Source organism: Mesoplodon mirus, assembly GCF_964341445.2.
Source record: "Mesoplodon mirus genome assembly, chromosome: 3".
NCBI lineage: Eukaryota > Metazoa > Chordata > Mammalia > Artiodactyla > Ziphiidae > Mesoplodon > Mesoplodon mirus.
The window spans coordinates 120,772,761-120,794,738 of record NC_138978.1 but is presented as its reverse complement, the minus strand read 5'-3'; the positions used below and the strand labels follow the sequence as shown (position 1 = coordinate 120,794,738).

At 52.7% G+C, this 21,978-nt stretch overlaps 1 protein-coding gene across 1 annotated transcript; it reads left to right on the top strand.

The window, feature by feature from the left end:
* Positions 1–8,315: 8,315 nt before the first annotated feature.
* SH2D2A (SH2 domain containing 2A) lies at positions 8,316–17,007 on the top strand (the record flags this gene model as incomplete). The annotated part of the gene is made up of 8 exons (XM_082612197.1): positions 8,316–8,349; positions 8,792–9,114; positions 9,741–9,922; positions 10,637–10,726; positions 10,981–11,149; positions 14,193–14,342; positions 14,544–14,852; positions 16,840–17,007. 8 exons carry the CDS (start codon positions 8,316–8,318, stop codon positions 17,005–17,007), a joined length of 1,425 nt encoding a protein of 474 aa, XP_082468323.1.
* Positions 17,008–21,978: the final 4,971 nt, after the last annotated feature.

Here is a 21,978-nt window from a genome sequence, read left to right as displayed (position 1 = left end):
ATATATTTATTTATTTATTTATTTATTTTTGGCTGCGTTGGGCCTTCGTTGCAGTGCGCGGGCTTTCTCTAGTTGCAGCGAGCAGGGGCTACCCTTCATTGCGGTGCACCGGCTTCTCACTGCTGTGGCTTCTCTTATTGCGGCACATGGGCTCTAGGTGCCTGGGCTTCGGTAATTGTGGCATGTGGGCTCAGTAGTTGTGGCACACAGGCTTAGTTGCTATGTGGCATGTGGGATCTTCCTGGACCAGGGCTTGAACCTGTGCCCCCTGCATTGGCAGGCGGATTCTTAACCACTGCGCCACCAGGGAAGCCCCTGTATCATATTTTAGATTCCACATATAAGTGATATCATATGGTATTTGTCTTTGTCTTTCTGACTTACTTCAATTAGTATCTCTAGGTCCATCCATGTTGCTGCAAATGGCATTCTTTCATTCTTTTTATGGCTGAGTAATATTCCATTGTATATATGTACCACATCTTCTTTATCCATTCATCCATCAATGGACATTTAGGTTGCTTCCATGTCTTGGCTATTGTAAATAATGCTACCATGAACATTGGAGTGCATGTATCTTTTCACATTCTTCAGGTTTATACCCAGGAGTGGAATTGCTGGATCATATGGTAACTCAATTTTTAGTTTTTTAAGGAACCTCCATACTGTTTTCCATAGTGGCTGCACCAATATACATTCCCACCAACAGTATAGGACGCTCTCTTTCCTCCACACCTCTTCCAGCATTTGTTATTTGTAGACATTTTTAAAATTTATTTATTTTATTTATTTATTTTTGGCTGTGTTGGGTGTTCGTTGCTGCGCGCAGGCTTTCTCTAGTTGTGGAGAGTGGGGGCTACTCTTTGTTGCAGTGCGTGGGCTTCTCATTGCAGTGGCTTCTCTCATTGTGGAGCACGGGCTGTAGGCACCTGGGCTTCCGTAGTTGTGGCACATGGGCTCAGTAGTTGTGGCTTATGGGCTCTAGAGCACAGGCTCAGTAGTTGTGGCGCATGGGCTTAGTTGCTCCGTGGCATGTGGGATCTTCCCAGACCAGGGCTCGAACGCGTGTCCCCTGCATTGGCAGGCGGATTCTCAACCACTGCGCCACCAGGGAAGCCCATTTGTAGACTTTTTAATGATGGCCATTCTGAGCGGTGTGAGGCGGTACCTCACTGTAGTTTTGATTTGTATTTTTCTAATAATTAGTGATGTTGAGCATCTTTTCATGTGCAGAAGGGCTGTCTTTAATTCTCTAAAAGCTTTCTTTTCTCCTTTTAAAAATGTTCTCAACATGGTAATATATGTTGACTATCTCTGACATGCTAGCATTTTTCCAGGTACTGGGAATTCAACGTAAATAAGAGAAGATTTTCACCTTGGAGTGGAAAAGAACGAAAAGAAACTCGGAAACCTATCTCTTCTGCCATTGATTCATTGTTTCCTTTTTTTTTTTTTTCCTCTTCTCCTACTCAGTTACATGGGGATCTTTCTTGTGGCTCTAGTTCTATAAGAGATCTTCTGCCAGTTTTCAGCTAGTATTCTGTTCCACATAAAGATGTAGTTTTGATGTGTTTGTAGGGGGAGGTGAGCTCCATGTCCTTCTACTTGGCCGTCTTGATCTTCTCTATCTGATTCATTGTTGACTCGAGGAAATCGGATGCTCTTTGAGCTCTTTTACTATTAAAAAGTAAGAAATTGATCTAATTTATCAGTGTCAATACTAATATTACATTTGCAAAAGGCCTTATAATTTTCCAAAAAATTGTAAATATAGTTATTATGTATATTACTTTATAGAGGAAGTTTTTTTCATACCTTCATAAGAACAAGGAACAACTTTACTAGGCCTGGCTCATTACAAATTCATGTACTAATTCTAAAATAAAGCTATGATTTAGAAACGCAGCCAGACACATGCAGATCCACGGGGAAAAGGGGCTGTTGAGGGGAGGGCTAAGGGTAAACATTTCAGTTCACAGTCCCTCACTTATAGTGTGCTTCTTTTGTTACCTAATGGTTTTCAATAAGAAGTAAGAGGCACTAAAAGGTTAATATGCCGTGGGCACTTCTCTTCACCCAGATGTGAACTCCAAAAGAACAGGTTGTTGAGTTTTTATTTACTTTTGCATGCCTAGCCCCTAGCATGTTTGGTATTCTGTAGGCAGAGAATACTTGTTGACTAAATAGATAGAGCAAGAGTAACTATAAAGTAATGCCTTTGGTCCTGTAAATGCCTAGAGCTGTTCAGAGAAAAGGCATTATGTGAAATCTGAAATATCACTGCTCCTTTCCATAGCATTGTGGAAGTGTGTCATGATCGCTTGTGATGTCAGCAAAGCACATTCTGCTGGATGAAAAACTACATTCAAAGATACTATGGTTTTGCAAATGAGTCCATGTTGTGAGTTGAAATTGCAGCAAAGCATAGTTTACTAAAAGGGTACAGTTATGACCTGTGGTTAGAAAAGTTTCCTGGATTCTGATTTTTTACAGATTGAACATTTTGGTCTTCACAGGCATATTCCTTAGAGGGCTTTTTGTTCTGGTGATAGTTAAAGTCTTGAAAAGTCTGCACCTTTTCTACTCTTCTCAGGTATCTTTTTTTTTTTTTTTTTGCGGTACGCGGGCCTCTCACTGTTGTGGCCTCTCCCGTTGTGGAGCACAGGCTCTGGACGTGCCAGCTCAGCAGCCATGGCTCACGGGCCCAGCCGCTCCACGGCATGTGGGATCTTCCCAGACCGGGGCACGAACCCGTGTCCCCTGCATCGGCAGGCAGACTCTCAACCACTGCGCCACCAGGGAAGCCCTGTCTTCTCAGGTATCTTTAACATGAAATCATTCAGTGGGAAAGCAGTGAAGCAGGGCCCACCCATCCATATGGGGTTTTGTCCCTAACTTCTTGCCACCTGTATTGGCTAGTAGTTAATCAGATCTGATCCCAATATCTGAAGCCAGACCACCTGGTTCTAATGCCCACTTCCTGACTGTGTGACCTTGGGCAAGTCCCTCGACCTTCTTAAGTCTCAGAAGTGGGGATGATAATCAGAGCATCTCCTTCATGGGTCTGTATAAGGGTATAAGAGTCCATGCCTGTAACGCACTTAGCACGGTGCTTGCTAATGGCAAACACTCAAGACTTGGTGGCTCTAATCTCCCTCCCCACCCCCATACCTAGAGGTCCCAAGTTAGAAGCCCCAGGTTAAGACTAATGTTCTCATTGTGTGACTGAAGCTAAGACTCTTGACCTTGACCTCAGTTTTCTCACCTGTAAAATGATGCCAGGTAACCCTCAAATAAGGCAAAGCCTGCCCTTGGCAGTTATTTATCAAGTGATAACTGATTATACAAGGTAATGGTGGGCCGTTGGTAAAGTATGAACACAGGGTAGGATGGTACACACACACACACACACACACACACACACTTTTGTTCCCTGAATGCAAATGGTAGGAATGAAAAAGTAAAGAAAGATATTTGTGTATTTGTATATTTGCTATGCTGGACAGATTCCTCAGATTCCCTCCATTGTCACCTCCTTTCCAAAAGCCCTGGTCTGGAACTTGCTATAAAGGACAAGATGTTGCTCCTTAAACTTTCCAGCACTAAGAAAGAGACACATCATTTATTTGGACTCTTTAGATTTGGAGGCTAGGTGTGCTGCACTTGAGAATATCACCTCAAACTAGTTGTGAGGTGATCCAGAAGGCTGGCAGTTTTAAGTGAGTCCCAGAGCAAGACAGCCCCCTGCAGCAGGTCCAGGCTGTAAACAAGCTGCCCCGCCTCTTGGGCCTTGGATCCAGCACGTTCAGCGGTGCTAGAAATCCCTGTTGTGATGGATAAGGATGCTGTGTGGAGTCTGGCAAGCTCTGATGGGGAACTGCAGCACATACCCTGGGATTCTGGAACAAGGTTATGCCCTCTCTGACAAAGAATTACATCTGAAAAACAGCTCCTAGTTCGATATTGGGCCCTAATAGAGACTGAGTGCCTGACCAATGGGCACCAAGTGACCATTCAACATGAGCTGCCCATCATAAAACTGAATGTTGGGCTTCCCTGGTGGCGCAGTGGTTGAGAGTCCGCCTGCTGATGCAGGGGACACGGGTTCGTGCCCCGGTCCGGGAGGATCCCACGTGCCGCAGGGCGGCTGGGCCCGTGAGCCATGGCCGCTGAGCCTGCGCGTCCGGAGCCTGTGCTCCGCAACGGGAGAGGCCACAACAGTGAGAGGCCCGCGTACCGCAAAAAACAAACAAACAAAAAAAAAAACTGAAGGCTATCTGATCCACAAGTCCTGAAGTTGGACAGGCAAAGCAAGTAACTCATTCTGTGGTGGGCATGATACATCTGTACCAGTCTTGAACTGATCCAGAATTCAAAAGTAAATTGCATGAGCAGGTGGCCCAGACTGCCAATCTCCTGCCTCTATTGCTACTGCTTCTTCTTCAACCATATCTGTGACCTCACAGGGATTCCCTATAACCAACTGATAGATGTGCCAGGATGACATGTTGGCACTAGCAGTATGGTCTCACTCAGGGTGTCCCTGAAAGACAGTGCTAAAGGGAAATCCTCCCAGAGCTGCAGCATACATCAGTCACCCTCTTTGCACCTACGGAAAGATGGTCCAGAGTAAGGATGGGCATGGACTACTAGGGAGTGGCAAATAGCTTGGCCAATTGGTCAGAGAATGTCTGGGACATCTCTTAGTACTTCCATGCCTGGCGATGACTGTTAATGGGCAGCTACAACAACCAATAAGGGCAGGGCAACTAGGGGTCTATACCTTGGGGGAATGAAGTTCTGGATCACCCCACCAGAAAAACAACCCAGACCAGATGAAATGCTAACTAAAGGTGGGGGCATCTAGCATGAGTGACAGAGGAGGGAGATGATGACTATCAATCAGAGCCTCTGGATCAGTTACAACTACAAGGATTGCAGCTTTTCTCACTTATCCTCTTGCCACAGTCTTTTAGAAAGACACCCTTGACCTCCACCTTGAAGGGGGTTGTGTGACTGAGTGTAGCTCCCTTCTTGGAGAGTAAGGATGTTTCTGTTTGTACAGAACAAATGTCAGCCCTGTCTTGTAGTATAAGATCTGTATATGATGAGAAGGCACAAGGGGTGGACTGTTTTGGGCACAAAACTTGTACACCTCCTTAGATTCTTTTCATTGACTCCTTGGCTGGCTGCCTCCCAAACCACTTCCACTTTTTTCAGAGCCCTTTTTTGGGACCTGAGCTGGCTAGAGTCCAAGATGAATCCTAGGAATGCACAGTCTTCACACATCATCTGTTAAACCTATCTCTCTGAGTCACCTCTCCATTTCTGATTAATATCAGACACCACACCAAGGACCATGAGATCTGGCTTCGTGAGTGGATACCAAGGTACAGGGGATGCAATCTCTAAGGTGGTTCCTGTGGGACCATCTTGATCAATGGGAAGTGGGAAGTATGAGGGAGCTGGGAAGATAAGTTCTTCCTCCTTTCTCCCCTCTGTGGGTTACTCCAAGCTGTGGTTTCAGCTTGCACCCTGTCTGGAGAAAGTCCTCAAGTGAAAATGCCTGTCAAGAAACTGGATGTTTCAGGCTTTCCTGATGGCGCAGTGGTTGAGAGTCCGCCTGCCGATGCAGGGGACACGGGTTCGTGCCCCGGTCCGGAAAGATCCCACATGCCACGGAGCGGCTGGGCCCGTGAGCCATGGCCGCTGAGCCTGCTCATCCAGAGCCTGTGCTCCGCAACGGGAGAGGCCACAACAGTGAGAGGCCCGCGTACTGCAAAAAAAAAAAAAAAAAAAAAAAGAAAGGATTTTCTCTTTTCAGCTCATTTTGAAGTGATAACCAATGCAGTAATATTATTTTACTTTTTTTTTTGCTTCACTTCTCTTCTCCTCATCCTCACCACCCTGAGCTTGTACCTCCCAAATAAAGTGTCAAATTTTGAGTCTTGCATTGAGCTCTACTAAGACACTTGCTAAGCTTGTCCTCAAGACTAAATCCTGAGCTGGGATGCTTCCTCACTACAGGAGACATGATTGGGTTCATCAGTGTAGCCGTTGCTCCTCCCCATCTGGGCATGTGGAAGAATACACATCCCTGGGAGTTCCCTGGTGGCCTAGTGATTAGGATTCCAGGCTTTCACTGCTGTGGCTTGGGTTCAATCCCTGGTCAGGGAACTGAGATCCTGCAAGCCACCTGCTTTGGCTAATAATGTGTTAGCGGAAGGAGCATGTTTCACTCCCAGAGATGGGGAGAGCATTTAGGAAAGAGTGGATAACTCTCTATACTCCTCTTCCCCTGCCACAGTGACTGTGGGAGGGTGTGTAGATATGGCAGCACCATAATGTTTAGGCAACCTGGGAGGCTGAGCCACCACCTGGGCAACAGCTGCCCTGAAGAGATGCCCAGCTCTTCAGTGTAACTTGCATAGGTAAGAAACAAACTTTTGTTGTGTTAAGCTGCTGAGATTTTGGTGTTCTTTGTCACCTCAGCATAACCTAGCCTATACTAACTGATGTTCCACTTCTGAACCATATGAAGGAGAGGTGTTCAAGAGAATCACACACCAACATGGGAGGAGGGCTTCAAGAAGAGGACAGGGGCATCTTGCTCCCTAGTTGACGTCTGCTGAGCCCACTCTGCTTTCAGTGCAGAGCATAGTGAGGGAGATCATTCATCATGCCTTAGTCTCGATCCCATCTCTGGGGGCTGGGGTCAAGGCTAAGGCAACCGTTTTTAAGGAAGGGAAGAGGGCTCAGGCAGCTCAGGGGGAGGCAAGTCTTTGGGGTATGGGTGTGGCTGGGCCAGCCGTGACTCCTGGGGGAAGTCTTTCCCTCTCAGAGCTGCTGGGGAAGGAGCTCTCCAGGCTGTCGGGACTCCAAAGTCCTTCCTGGGTGCAAGGCAGTGTGTACTCTGGCCCTGGCCCCACCAGCTGCATAATCCACTGCTGGCAGCCCCCAAGCCAGCTTCCGCTCCAGTCACATATCCCCTGCTCCACCCTATTTCCTTTTTCCATGCAGTTGCACATGCTCATTCCTCTTCTAGAAACACCTTTCCCCTACCTTCCTCAACCCTGCTCATCCTCCACAGCTCAGCTCAATCCCCTCTTCTGACATCCCAACCCCCTGTACACGCAGGCACGCACTGCACACACAGCTAGATTAGGAGCCTCTGAGGTGGGGGCTCCCGTAGCACCAGCCCACACCACTAACTCACCACAACCTTCTGTAAGTACCTGTTGGCAAGTCGTTTCCCCCTCTCGACATCTTGAGACAAGATCCTTTTTCTCCCTGGGCTCTCAGCACCAAGAACAGTGCCTGGCACATAGCCATGGACTGTTGGCCTAAATCACGGTGAAATTTGTAAAAGAAGATCCAGTTTCTAGTCCCAACTCTGCCATGAACATCTGAGACACTGAAAGACCCGGGCCAAGGCACTTAACTTCTCTAAGCTTCAGTTTACCCTTCTGGAAAATGGGGATAATGTTCCCCGACTCCTTCTCATTTGTGAGGATCACACAAGAGAGAAATGGGATTGGTCCTCTAGGGTGGCAGCAGGTGTAAGCACACTGCAGGTTGAAGACATCAGCACTGAAGTTATTAATAACAACTGCTAATGACGACCTGCTTAGTTGAAGGAAATTTCCCCTCCCTTTCTGCGGGATGGCCTGGTTTTGTCCTAACCCAGCTCCATTCTCTGCTTGACGATGAAGCCAGCTTCCCTCTTCCCTACCCCCTTGTCTCACAGGTTTCATGTGACCTCAGAAAATCCTTCAAAAGTCTGACCCACATTCTTTCTGTTGCAGCTCTGCCCCCTCCCCTCCTCGTGTGTCCCAAGAGCACAGTCCTGCCTATGAATCTTCGATGACCCCGAAGCCCCATCACCTGATAAGGCTTATCCTTCTGAGGGTGACGTCCCCACTGCCACTGCTCAGACAGAGGGAGAGAGATGGGGAGAGAGACAAAGAGAGAGGGAGAGAAAGGGAAGCCCCAGTCTGGAGTGAGGGCGTGGAGGAAGAATCACCAGAGAGATGGAGATAAGACAGCAACAAGGACTCCCCAACACCCAGACACACAATGACACAAATACTCACCACACCACCACCACCTTCAGCTGCCTGGCTTCCGGGGGAGGGACAATTGTCTTACGGCTTTCCATGACGTGAGTCCTCCGCGAGGGCTAGGGCTGTGGGTGAGGCGACATTTCCTGCCCCCGGGGGCTGGGGTGAGAGGAGAGATGAGTAGCTGAGTGTGCACACCTTTTGAGAGCCCAGACACACACCCTGCTCCAGGGGCTCCTTTCCTAGGCTGCCCCCATGGAGTTCCCCCTGGCCCAGATATGCCCTCAAGGTAAGTGTGAAGTTGGGGAATGTGGGTGGGAGGGAACATCAAGACCCCCATGACGCGCCTGCTCTCCTCCCTCTGGGCCTGAGCTCCCACTTCAGGGGTGATGGGCCACACCTCAAGCCAGAGCTGGCGGGCAGGCGGCCCACAACCCCCGCTCCTCTTCGGGGGCTCCAGGTCCACGCATCCCTGAGGATAAGGGTGAAAGGGTCTTCTGAGGGCTTCTTCGAGTGGAGAGAGGAGACAGCAGAAGAATGAAGGGGGCTGGGAGGCCGAAGATCCTGGGCCAGAAGAGGGACCTGCCCTGAAGAGCTCTGCCTCCTTTCCCGGATTTCAGGACTTCCGGGCCAGCCGAAGGCCAGCTGGCTTCCCAGCGCTCCTTCCTGGGGCCCAGTTTCCCTGAGAAGCCCCTCTGCGCCTCTTTGGCCCCTTACTCCTCCTCCCTGAGAAATCGTGTCTGCCATCCCTCCTGCATTTCTCCTGCTGTCACAACTGTCCCTGTCCTCCAGGTCCCCAGGGAGAGGCCTATGGGGCCCCTCTGAGCCTGGGGGAGGGCTGGGCGGCAGAGGGAGAGGCAGGCCCTCACTGAGAAACTTCTCTGTGCTAACAGGGAGTCAAGAAGCCCCCACCATAACCTTCAGCACCTTCCGGCCCATAGACTTGAACCGCACGAGCTGCCAGGGCCTGGGCTTGCTGCCGGGTCCCAGACTCCAGGCCCTGAAGGCCCAGGAAGCCCGGCCCAGCCCCAGGGCCTCCGCTGTGCACCCTGCGGTGAGTGGGAACCTGGGGGGTGTTGCTCCCTCCTCCGCTCCCACCCTCCCACGGGTGAGGGCTTGCAGGGGGACAGAGGCCAAAGCAGGAATGAGCTGGGGGCTGCCGACAAAGCCAGCGGCCCAGAGGGAGGGTCTGCATCTCTGTCCGTGGCCTTCATTTGCCCAGTGCATCCTCATCTCAGGCCTTCCCACTCACCCAGTCATTAGGAAATCCTCCCTCCTACTGTAGGGTGAGCCCTCCCTCATTCTGGCCTCTGGCGTTCCCTTCATCCCTCAGGCCAGGGAATGCCTTTCTGTCCATCTGGAAGGCCTCACTCCCATTTAAAGCACAGTTTAACAGTTCACTGCTACTGGATCAAAGGCCCACGGACCCAGACGGAAGTGGAAGGAAATTCCCTGGAAACAAAAACAGTTTGACCTAAAGAAGAGATTTAAGTTACACTTTGGGAGGGACTTTCTGGGCAATTATACCCTAAAATAGGCAACAGGGATGGGGGATGGGGAGCTTCCTCCGCATGTCCAGGAGGGGCTAGGTATGAGGGTGAGAAGGGAGTAGCTGGCTTGAAGTCAGAAGGACCACTAATCATGGCTACTTCCCCCTCCTTGAACTCTTCCCCTATCCAGGCACCTCCCCAGGCCCCAGGGGCTGCCTGCAGCCCAAAGGATATCGGGAAGGAAGAGGTGCCCAGGGAAGGAGGCATATCCCTGCAGGCTGAGACTCAGGCTTGGTTCCAGAAGACCCAGGCCCATGAGCTCCTGCAGCATGGGGCAGCCCCTGCTTGGTTCCATGGCTTCATCACCCGGAGGTGAGTCACAGAGGAAGAAATAGGCTCAGAGAAGGGCAGGGGCCAGTCCTGGGTCCTGCGGTCAGTCAGGAGTAGATTGAGGCTACAGGCCAGGCTATGACACCTAGAGGTTCCACGGCTACTCGTTAAGGCAGCTCTCCTGGGGGAGATCATTGGAGAGGCTCTAGCCCAAACCCCCCACTCCGTGCCTCAGTTTCTCCCTTCTAGGCTCAACTTTCCTCCTGTCTCTAAGGCTTCTAGTGCTCAAGTTCCCACCTCTGCCTCAGTCTCTCTCCCTCCATCTTTATTTACCTCTGGCTCTCTCCAGCCCTCTCCTCTTTCTTCCCTCCCTTTTTTCCTCCACTTCTCAGCTTCACTTCTCCTGTATCTCTCCGTTCACATCCTCTGTTCAGCTTGTGACTTGTGAAGTCTAGAAGTCTATTACCATCCCTGTTGCTGCGGCCGCTGTACTGCCCCCCTGAGTCCCCGACCCCAGGCTGCTTTTCCAGGATGAGGCCAGGAGGAGAATGCAGGGCTGGGAGGTCTCCTGACCATCCATGCCCAGTCCCTGCAGCAGAAGCACAGTGCCCACAGCCTCTCTCTCCCACCTCCACCCTTCTCTAGCCACTTAAGCCCTCTTGGTAGGGGGTAGGGGTCCCCCCATGAGAGCCAGGGAGACAGGGAGTGAGGCTGGAAGAGTCTGAGCATCTTCCGTGTCTTCTCCATCACCCACAGAGAGGCTGAGAGGCTGCTAGAGAGCAAGCCTCAGGGATGCTACTTGGTGCGTTTCAGCGAGAGCGCCGTGACCTTTGTGCTGACTTACAGGTGAGGGGCGGAGCGCTGCGCTGGGCGACAGGGAGGCGGGGCTTCGGGCTAATCAGAGGGCGGGACTTGATACTGACGGACGTGTGAGGGGAAGAACTTCATGCAGACTCCCAGCAGGGGCGGAGGAGGTCCATGCTCAGCCCCCAGTCTACTAAGGGTGGGAGACCCGGGCGCGGGGCGGGTAGGGGTCACTCCTCGTGCTGGTGCCCTGGCCGGCAAGAGGGAGCAGGTCTGATCCTGACTAGTGCCTCCAGGAGCCGGACTTGCTGCCGCCACTTCCTGCTGGCCCAACTCCGGGATGGGCGCCACGTGGTGCTGGGCGAGGACAGCGCCCACGAGCGGCTGCAGGACCTGCTGCGGCACTACAAGGCGTGCCCGCTGAGCCCCTACGGGGAGACGCTCACCGAGCCCCTCGCCCGCCAGGTACGCAGCCCCCATCCCCGGCCCTGACACTGACCCTGACCCTGGGAACCCAGGCCAGCGCCCTTCCCCACGCAGAGCCCAGGCCACAGGACCTCGAAATCAGGCACTTTCCCATTCCCACCGACGACCCAGCCAAACCTCCCTTGCCCACACATCTCCACGCGGATGCCCTTCCAGAAAGATGCGTGTGCTGGAGGAGGGGGTCCTTGAGAGACCAGCCCAGCCACACAAAAGCTGGAGGGGCTGGGAGTGGCCAGCTAGGCAGACGGGTCATTTTGGGGGGGGGGTTGTTTTTTGCCTCGAAGCTTGTGGGATCTTAGTTCCCTGATCAGGCATTGAACTCAGCAGTGAAAGTGCCCAGTTCTAACCACTGGACGGCCAGGGGATTACCGGGTCATTTGTTCTTTAAATTAAGAGATATTTACTGAGACAAGACATATGGGTGTCAAACCCACAAAGCTACTTACCAGCGGCAAAGACATATAATAGGAATCAAGTGTGAGAGTATGATGAGAGAGGAAATACAGAGTGGGGTGCCATTTAGCTCACGCGGTGGGGAGCCGTGTCAGAGAGTGCCTCCCTGAGGAAGTTCAGGCAGTTCTGAGGGACCGCTCTGTGCCAGGCCTTGGTCCGGGCACTGGGAAAACAGCAGTAAACAAAACTGACCCAAATACCCCTACCTCCATGGAGCTTCCATTCTAGTGACAGGAGACAGACAATGAATGCGTACTACAGATAACAAACAGAGAATACAGAAACAAGGAGTGACAGGGTTGGGGCTATTTTACATAGGAACATCAGGGAAGCCTATTCTGGTAAGGCGACATTTGAACAAAGGTCTGAATAAAGTAAGGGAGAAAGTCATGCAGATAACTAGAGGAAAAACATTCTAGGTGCAAAGGCCCTGAGGCAGAAGGATCCTTGATGTGTGTGAATAAGAATAAGAGCAGTAAGGAAGCTAGCATGGGTAGAGAGGTAGGAAATGAGACCACAGGGGTGAAGGAAAGGGGCCCAGTAAATTCTTGTATGATTTGGAATTTTATTCTGAGTGAGATGGGATGGCACTGGACAGTTACAAGCTAAAGAGTGACATGACCTGGCAAGTTTGAGAGGGAAATGGGTGACCAGATGGAGACCACTACAATACTTCAGGAGAGAAGATGGCAGCCTGGACCAGGTTGGTAGAGGTGAAGGAGTGAGGAGGTGGAACACTGGGTCTGTTTGGAAAGTGGAGCTGACAGGGTTTTTGCAGGATTGGGTGAGGAGTGTGAAAAGATGGAGTTGTCATTGACTGAGATGAGGAAGGCTATAGGAGGAGCAAGTCTGGGGGAGGCAGGGGAGAACGCGAGTTCAGTTTTGACATTTGCGGTTTGAGACATCCATTCAATATGCAAATGGAGATGTCAAGTACTCAGTTGGAATATAGGGATCTGGAGTTTAGGACAGAAGTCTAGGTTGGAGATCAACATTTGGGAGCCATCAGCATGTAGATGGATTGATTCTAAAGCCTTCAGGAGGGATGAAATCTCAGGAATGAGTGTAGATGGAAAAGAATACCAAGTCTCCAGCATTGAGAGTTTGCAGAAATGAGAGGGAACCTACAAAGAAAACTGAGAAGGGGCAGTCAGAGAGAGGGGGGAGAAGAACCAGGAGTGTGATGCTCTAGACGCGAAGCAAAGAAAATGCATCAGGGAAGAGCAGGTGCCAGTGGGTCCAGAATTAACCACTGGATTTGGCCAACAGAAGGTCACTGGTGACCTGGGCAAGAATAGTTTCCTGGAGCTTGATTGGAGTCAGTTCAAAGAACTTGCCTTGAGGGACTGTGCCTAGGGGTAACTCATGTGTGGAATTTTGTGAGGAATAAGTGGAGACCTGAAGATTCCCAAGCAGTTGGAACAGGGTGTAGGGAAGTCTGGTGGGGAGGGGAGCCAGCTGGAGCTGCGAGAGCTGAAGGCAGAGCTGTCAGAGACCAAGCTCCATGACCGGCCCTCAGAGGGTCTTGTCACTCACGTTTTCTGGAGTTTGGGCTTTATCCTGGAGCAACAGGCAGCCACGGAAGGATTGCTAGGAGAACTTCTGCAGGCTTACTCTGCTCACGGAGTGGAGAATGGGTTAGCAGGGCTAGATGATGCAGGAGGAGGACTTAGGAGGCCTGAACTGGAGTGGTAGCTGTGGGCATGGAGAAAGTGTGCAGATGTAAAGATATTTAGGCAGTGGAAGGAGCAGGCCTTGTGCTCCGTTAGATGTGGGGAGGAAGGGAGGGAGGTGTCCAGGTTGACTCCTAAGGTGCTGCTGTTTCGGCAGCAGGGTAGAGGTGCTATTTTTTATTCACAAAGGGAATGCTAAGAACTCTTAGGGGGTTGAGGCAAGGAAAAAGAATTCTGACTTGAATCCATGAACTGCCTATACACCTTCAGACGGAGACATACACTTGGTGGATTGCAGAAGCACGAGAAAAGGCCTATGGCCTGAGCCTTCCAAAAGTAGTGGGCATGTGGAGAACATTCAGGAACCCAGGGATAAATGCTGAGCAAAAAGCATAACTAACATGGGAAGGAACCCTATAAGGCTCATCTCCTCATCCCTGAGGCAGTGTCTCTGTCCCTAGAATATCTAGCTTATAGCTCCATAAAGTAGAGTCGCCTGGCACCTGCAGAAATAAACAACCTGCAGAAATAAACAAAGGCACATAAGTCTTGGAGATCTATCCCCATGCCGAAAAATTTTAGGCTAAAGACTTCTAAAGCCTTGTTGCAGTTTTACAACCACAGGTACAAATGGCGACTGGCCTGGCCCTGTGTTCCAGATGAAGTTAAGTTTAATGCTAAATATGGCCTGTGACCAGAGCGACTGTCCCGCCTCCTGGTCTCCTTGCCCCCTCTTCCTCACCCAGAAACCCAGCGCCACCCAAATTTCTGTGTCGCACCGCCACCCCCGACATCATCCGTATGGACGAGATTATTTTGCGCCCCCCTGCATCACCTGCCGACTCCCACCCGCCCCTCGTGCACCAAGTCCCTGAGGCCTCCTTCTTTCCCCGCAGACTCCTGAGCCCGCAGGACTGTCCGTAAGGACTGAAGAATCAGACTCTGGAAGCAAAAGCCAGGACTCACAACCTCGGTATACCTCAATCCTCAAAAAGGAGCAAAGCGCAGCGCCCATGCAGAAAGACGGGGCGGGGGGGCCAAAGCAGGTACTGGGCTGAGAGAGGTGGTGGGGCCTGAGGGAGGGGAGGAGCCGGGAGACGAAAAGAGGGAAGGCCCTGCGGTCAGGGGGCGGGGCCAGCGGGGAGTGGGCGGGGCCTGCAGGGAGCGGAGGCTCGGGCTGAGCTGCAGCTTTGGCCCTGCTTGTGTTGCTCTGACCCACTCTCCGCCCCGCCTGCCTTCTCTCCTAGACGTCCCAGCTGCCCAAGCCCAAGCCTCCCATCCCCGCCAAACCTCAGCTGCCTCCCGAAGTCTACACAAGCCCTGCTCCGAGACCCTGCCCAACCCCGCCCCCAAAGCCCTCCAACCCCGTCTACCACGAACCTGATGAACCCATAGACTTCTATGCCATGGGCCGTGGCAGCCCCGGGGAAGCCCCCAGCAACATTTATGCCGAGGTGGAGGTGAAGGTGCCTGATTCAGGGTGTGAGGGCCCGCCGTGCATCCTCAGGCACGAAGTCCTACGGAAGTGCCAGTCCAGGCCTGTCCCAGGAAGCCAGGTAAATGGGGGTGCAAGGAGGATTTCCTGAAAGCTAGATTGCGGAGGGTGGAGAAGGTGTTCAGACTGGATGCCTGGGTCAGGGTGAATGCAGGTCAGAGGTCTGAGGTGAGATGGAAAGGACAGAGGGTCCAGGCTGCCAGCAACCCTCTTCCAGGCCCAGATTTGCTCCCTCTCCTCTGCCTGGAGTTACTGGGACCTGCCTCCCCATTGTTAAGTCCCCACTCCCTCCACTTCTCAGAGAAAATAGAGGCCCCGTCAGCCTTTCCCCAACTGAGCCTGTGTCCCTCTCACCTGGCTTGTCCTCTTCAGACCCACCTGAGATTGACCCCACCCTGTGCTGGGAATCTTGGCTCCACCTCTCCTCTCCTCCCAAGTCTGAACTTGGGCCTCTCTCACTCTGGCTCCCTCCCCTCAGCCTTCAGGGCCCTCCTAAAGAAGAGCACGTGGAGTCCCTTGTGTCACCTCAGATGAGCTCAGGGGAGGGGGTACCTGCACGTCCCCTCCTTCTGCACACTCCTCCTCTCCTCCATCCTCCCACCTACCCAGTCTTCTCATTGATCAGTTCAAGTCAGTACCTTGTTTCATGGGATGTGTTAGACCCACCAGCTGCTCCCACGCAATCCCTCTGCCTCTGCCCCCCTCCTCAGGCCCTTCCCCACCCTCCCCCCGACTTCTGGCACCTCAGGCTCCCCCTCAGCCCTTGTGCCTGCTCACACTTACCCACACCCCTGCCACCTGCTACCATCCTAGAGCTGAGGTCACCAGTCCACGTCTCTATGCAAACTTCTCTCCAGGCTTCTGCTCGGCTCCCCAGCATCCCACAGCTTCTTGGACTCAGCACAGCCAACACTGTTCTTACCCTGCTCCCCGGATTGCTCCCTCCATTGTTCCCTCTCTGATCGGGTACCTCTCCAGTCACCCAACTATTCAAGATTGTAGGGCTCCCTTGACGTCTCCCCTCTCTTCACCCTCACTCCCCTATAAGCCACTGATTCCTGCTGAGTCTCTTCCTAAATATATTTTTCCTTTCCCCACTTTCAGCCCCCATCATCTCTCATCAGGACTTATCCGAGGGCTTCTTTTTTTTTTTTTTTTTTTTTTTTGCGTTACGCGGGCCTCTCACCGCTGTGGCCTCTCCCGTTGCGGAGCACAGGCTCCGGACACACAGGCTCCGCGGCCATGGCTCGCGGGCCCAGCCGCTCCGCGGCATGTGGGATCCTCCGGGACCGGGGCACGAACCCGTGTCCCCTGCATCGGCAGGCGGACTCTCAACCACTGCGCCACCAGGGAAGCCCATATCCGAGGGCTTCTTAACTGGTCTCCTAACCACCAGTCTTGCCACTTCTGACCCACTCTGCCCCAAGAAAGTCAGAATGGTCTTTCTAAAATAGCTACCTGGCCCGCGAGGCCCTCTATACTTGTGTGGGCTGGGGAACTACCTCCTCAGTCTTACCATCAGCTGCTCCCACCCTCCCAGAACTGGTCACATTTCTCCAAACACACCAAGTGGTTTCAAACCTCCCAAGGTTTTGCACATGCCAGTCCCTCTGCCTATAGCTACTTCCTGCACGTGCACCCTCCTGCTGCCCAGCAACCTTCTAATCATCCTTCAAGATCAGCTTGCCCTTCTCCTCCTCTGCAAAGACTTCCCTGACCTCACCGCAGAGGCCGTCCACACAGAGGCTTTATACACACCTGCCATGCCACTGATCATTCACACCCATCTCCCCTCTCCCCCAGCAAAGTGTGAGCTCCCTGAGGGCAGGGGCTGGGACTTGTTCATCTCTGTTTCCAGAGCACCCAGCACAGTGCCTGGCAAAGAGCAAGTGCTCAGGAAGTGTTTGTTGAATGAATGAGAGAGGTTTAGACCTCCTCTCTGCAGGCCAATGTCTGTTAAGATCAGACGTCTTGGCCCTTGAGGCTGCAGGTAAGCCTAGGAGGCAGAAGGTAGAGGGTGTGACCTGGGACCATCCTTCTCTCTACAGAATCCAGGTGGCCAACAACTGCATTCTGAGAACTCTGTGGCTGAACAAGGCCCTCCTGTGCCCCACAAGCCCCTACCCCGCTGGGGGCACACCCTCCCCCACAACCTTTCTAGACAGGTGCTTCAGAACAGAGGTCAGGCGTGGCTCCCCCTGGGGCCTCCTCAGTAGCTGCTGAGTCTGAGCTGGGGTGGGGCCGGGGGCGGGGACAACTGGGAACAGCGGGTCCAGAGACCTTCACACACACCCAGGCGCCCTTCTCACAAAATGTGGATGGAACAAACTGTAGATGATCAAAGCTGGAAAGGACCTCAGCCATCATCCATTGCAAAGATGGCAAAAAGGTGTCACCTTGCATGCCAACTCCAATCCATTCACTGTGGCTGCCTAGAGCGCTGCATTGGAAAGGATGTTAAGGTCATATCTGAACTCAGCAGAAAAAAACTCTGTGATTGATTAGTGATGTCTGCCACGGGTGAGAGAAGGAAGAGAAGCAGCATCTCCTTTGCCCTTACTGATCAAGTTCGACTCCCTCACTGTGCAGATAAGGAAACAAAACTAGAGAGGGATAGTGGCTTAGTCAAGGTCAAGGACTAGAACCCCAGCTTCCTGTTTAGTGCTCTGTTCCGTACCCCACATCCACTAACTCTTTACCACGGGAAACGTCAGAGGTTTCCTCAGGAAATCTGGCTGCTTTCCAGAGTTCTGCCGCATGGGGTCCCGGGTACTTGTTCCCCTCCTCCAGATCCCAGCTTACCCCTGTTCCCCTAACTGGTCTGGGCCCCCACAAAGAAGCCTGGAGGTCAGAGGAGCAAATGTGGAGTCTGCTTCCTTTTAGGGACACACCCACTGGTTCCCTCCCAAGAGTCTCCAAGAATCCAATGGCTCAGTGCTTGCCTCTAAGGAAGTGGGCTAGGAGGACCCTGCTGCATCCCACTGCCCTGGTTTCTCCTCCTGGAGTCTGATTTCCTTGGCCCTCTGAGCCTTTGAATCTGGGCCCTGGTCCAATGCTGCTGTTGTCTGAGGAACAGTTTGGCGAGAACAGATGTTAGAACTTGTTTGTTGATTCTTGTCTGGCTAATAAATCATCGCCAACCACCTCCCCCAACAGGGATTCAAGTACTCCAGGCTCCTTCTGTCTCTCCTTCTGACTCTCTGTCTCATGTTGTGGAAGGCAAGTGGTTGAACGACCATTGCAATGGTGGGAGAAGGGTTGGGGGTTGAGAGACTCCTGGGCAAGGGTCACAGATCTATGGGCTGGAGGCAGGGAGACACCAAGGCAGGGGACACAGACCTCTCTCTGAAAAGTATTCTTTCCCTAACTGGGGTGGGCTGGGCAGCTAGCCAGGGGCAGAGGGGTGGCTACATCACCTGGGGGTTGCCAGGAAAGAAAGGGGCAGGGAGGGGAGTGGTTGAAAGGTAGCCCCTGAACCTCCTTCCCCAGCCCCCTGCCAAACACAGGACTGGGAGGGGGAGGGGGCATTGCTAGTCTATGTGTGTGAGCCCCTTAGGAGGATGGGGAGCCACCCTGCAGCAGCTCCCAGCCTCTTGGGCTTAGGCCTCCCCTGTTCCTCTTATGAGGCTTCCTCCTGTCTGCCCAGACCCACTTCAAGGCCATCTTCCTGCCTCTGTGGCCGAGCTCCGCATTCGAAGCTTCAACCACCTAGAAGAATCTGCCTTGGGTCTTATTTTTGTCTCCGACTGGAGGCTCCCTGAGGCAGGGCTGCATCTGCGCCTGGATGGCCCTGAGGGCGCAGAATAGACTGCCCCCAGGAGCCACTCAGGGGGCTTCTGGGTACTCCTGTGGTCCCAGCCTGTTCTTACCCTCATTTCTATGAGAGTTCAGTCAAGACAATCAGAGCCCATCGAGGTCTCTCTTCCTGCCAAGGGGCCCTGGGTACTTGCCTGAATCACAGAAGCCCCCCAGACCCCTCCCTGAAGACATATACCCTAGACCTAGGTGCTGCCACCACCATGCCACCCCCAGCCTGGTGCAGGGCCAGCTCCAGTGACTAGTGAATTCCCCTCCTTTCCACTCAGTGCTAATCAGCTCAAGGAGAAATATGGTTGCTGAGTCAACAGAGTGGGGTTCCACTTCCTTCTGTCTGTAAGTCTAAACTCCCTCCTGAGCAAGAGATGGGGGAGGGGAGGGGAGCAGATGGCTTTGGGAGGGGAGGCTGAAAGCGCAAGAAAGGTCTTAGACTCAGGGAGTCACCTCATGGCTGGTTCCTCGTGGCAGGGGAGGAGGCAGGAAAAGGAGAGGCTTGCTGTATAGCAAGGGCTGGAAATCAGAGTCAGAAGATGGGATTTCCTTAGACTTTGGGATAGAACAGGATGGCGGGTTCGGGGAGGGGACAGAAATGCCTAGGGACCCACCTGGTGTTTCTGAAGGAGCAAAGCCTGCTAGAAAGGGGTGAGCAGGACCCAGGGAATCTCCCCCTCCCTCTTCAGCTCCTCACAGCTAGGGGTGGACTCACCAAAGTGGGTGGGAGGATCCAGATGATGGCATTGTCAGGAGCCCTGGGTTCCTGTTGTGGCTGTTTGCTAACCAGCTGCCCAGGCTTTAACAGGGGAACTTTTTTCTGCACCACTGTTCCCTACATTCCTTTGAAATGGAGATAATGCCTTATTTGCCCACAGGGCTGCTGTACAGAGCAGATGAGACCAGGCAGCGAGGGGCTTGGCCGAGCAGGACTGCTGGGACTAGAAGGGACTTCAGACCCCTTGTGACTGACTTCTTGGTTCAGCCAAATCGGAAACTGAGGTCTAGAGAGGGGAGGTGACAGGGTACTGGAGATAGGACCAGATCTTGTCATCCCAGTCCAATGTTCCCCCTTATACCATGAGGCCCCTCCCAGGCCAAAGGATTAAGGCCCCGGTCCTCCTGAGGACTCCAGCTGCAGGCCCAGCCCTGATGACCAAGGTGGTGGAACCTCCCTTCTCCCCACCATAGCCATAGGCACCCCTGCACCATCCTGCTGATTTCACTCCCACGGGGGCCTGGGGCTGCGGTGAGACCTCAGGGTAGAGAAGTTGAGTAACTAGTACAGGAAAGGGAGCCTGGCGATTCTGCTGAGCAGGTTCTCTGCCCCAGCAGAGACCACATGGGCGGGGAGGGGGAGGGCATTTCCCAGCTGACTCAATCTCCCGTGGTTATTCCATCCCTCCAGCTTCCTCTAGGGAGGGCTCTCTCTGGCTCAGCCCTGTCAGAAAGAAGAGTCTCCTACCCCGAGCCCCAGATCCCCTTCGGAGCCTGCAGAAGGCCTTGCTGCAAGTGGAGGTTCCAGCTTTTTCCTCCAGTTCCAGCCCCTTCAGCACCATGGCCAACCCTGAAGTCTTTTTTTGCCTGATCCTGTCTCCCTTAAGCTGTCCCCTTTATCCTATCAGTTCCCTCAGCTAATGCAGTAGATAGTCTACTTCAGTAAAGTACCCTGTAACTCTGGCTCAGGGGACCAGGGCAGGGGGCTGAGAAGCTATTAAACCCCCAACCTCAGCTGTCACAAGTCTATAGCACATCATTCCCCATGGACCCACTTAAGGAGGACTGGGGGCCAGTCATCACTGAGGCCCCATCCCCAACTACCTCTACTGACCTTAGAACATGTGTCCCCACCGGAAACAAAGCTGAGCTGGGGGAGAGGGGGTAAAAGAAGGTTGGGAGCAGACAGCAGAGCCTTCCAGCACCCTTGCCACCTCCCCAGGCCCCACAGAACTTCAACCATCCCCTCAACAGACTGCGACTTCTTGGACAGCAAGCTCAGCACCCAGCTGGGGCGAAGACCTGGCCAGGTCCCTGCCCAAGGGTCAGAGCTGAAACCCTCTTTGTGACAGCTGTGCCATTTCTGTGCAGTTCCTAAGTCTGCGGCCTAAGCCTGTTCCTGTGGACCTCACCTTCCTCAGCTCCTCTGCCCTGGGCAATGGAGCACTGCACACTTGGGCTTTGCCCCAGCACCTCCAACACCTTCTAGGGCCATTGGGAGCTACTTCTGACCAAGGCCTTCACCTCCCGCCCCCACCAACCCCGTCCCTTGGCTGTGCCATGCCAATTTGAGCCAAGTTATCATTCCTTATTCCTCCTTCCCTCTCCCTCATCCCTGTCTTCTCTTTCCTGCTTATTTATCAGAACTTGAGGTTATTACCTCAGGAAGCCCTCCCAAATAAAGTCTGTCCATTTTCTAACTTGTATTTCTCTTGGTGACCAAGAAATTCTAACCACCAAATAAAATGGCATCTTTGGTAGGAGTAAAAAGTGGCTTTAAAAAAATGGCTTAATACTACCTCCAGAGAACCAAAGGAGGTGGGAGGCAAGAGGAAGCTGAAAGATATCTGGCTTAACTATCCGTTCCCAGAAGACACCAGGACAATCCCTGCCCACCACGCCTTGCCTCCCAACCCAGAGCACTTCCAGCTCCATCATGATGCAGCCCCTAAAATAAGAAAGTTGAACTGCTGAATCCCAGGAGTGTGGCAACTCAGGAGGGAAGGGCTGTGTCTATAGCGTACTGAATACAGAAACAGCACTTGACTCCATGGGACCTCAGACTTTGGTGCCCTGCTGAGCCTACCTCACCACCTCACTTCACTACGACACCCCAGACGGGCGACCTCAGCCCTCAGTGCCTCTGTGGATGGTGGGAGTGGTGGTACGGGCTAATGCTCCTTGCTGAAGGCTGGCTGGATGCACTGACTTGGACAACTACAGCCCAAGTGTCCCTGCGGGATGCAGGAGCCCTGTCTGGCTCCAACCTGAAGTAGGTCAGATTTCAGATAAGCGGGTGGTTTTCCTGTAAGTGATGAAACCCTCCTCTGTACTTAATGAGAAACAGACTCCTCAAGTTACCCCAGCCGACAAGACCAGAAGCATGGTGAGATTCCTCACTTCCTTCTAGTCCCCAAGTCTCCACCACACTCTTCTTCAAACTGCCCCTCTGGCCTTAGCCTTCCTGTCACCAGGACTGTCAAACACCAATTCCTCCCAGTGTTTTCCCCATTCAGAACCTGAAACGACTAGTCAGGCATCTTCGTCCAGTTAACGTTGCTCTGCCTAGCATCTAAGGCCTTTCTTCTTGCAGGAGTTTAACAGTCCCTTCCTGCAGGAAGCCACTGCAGTTAAGCCCTACTGGAGTCCCAGTATCCTCAGCA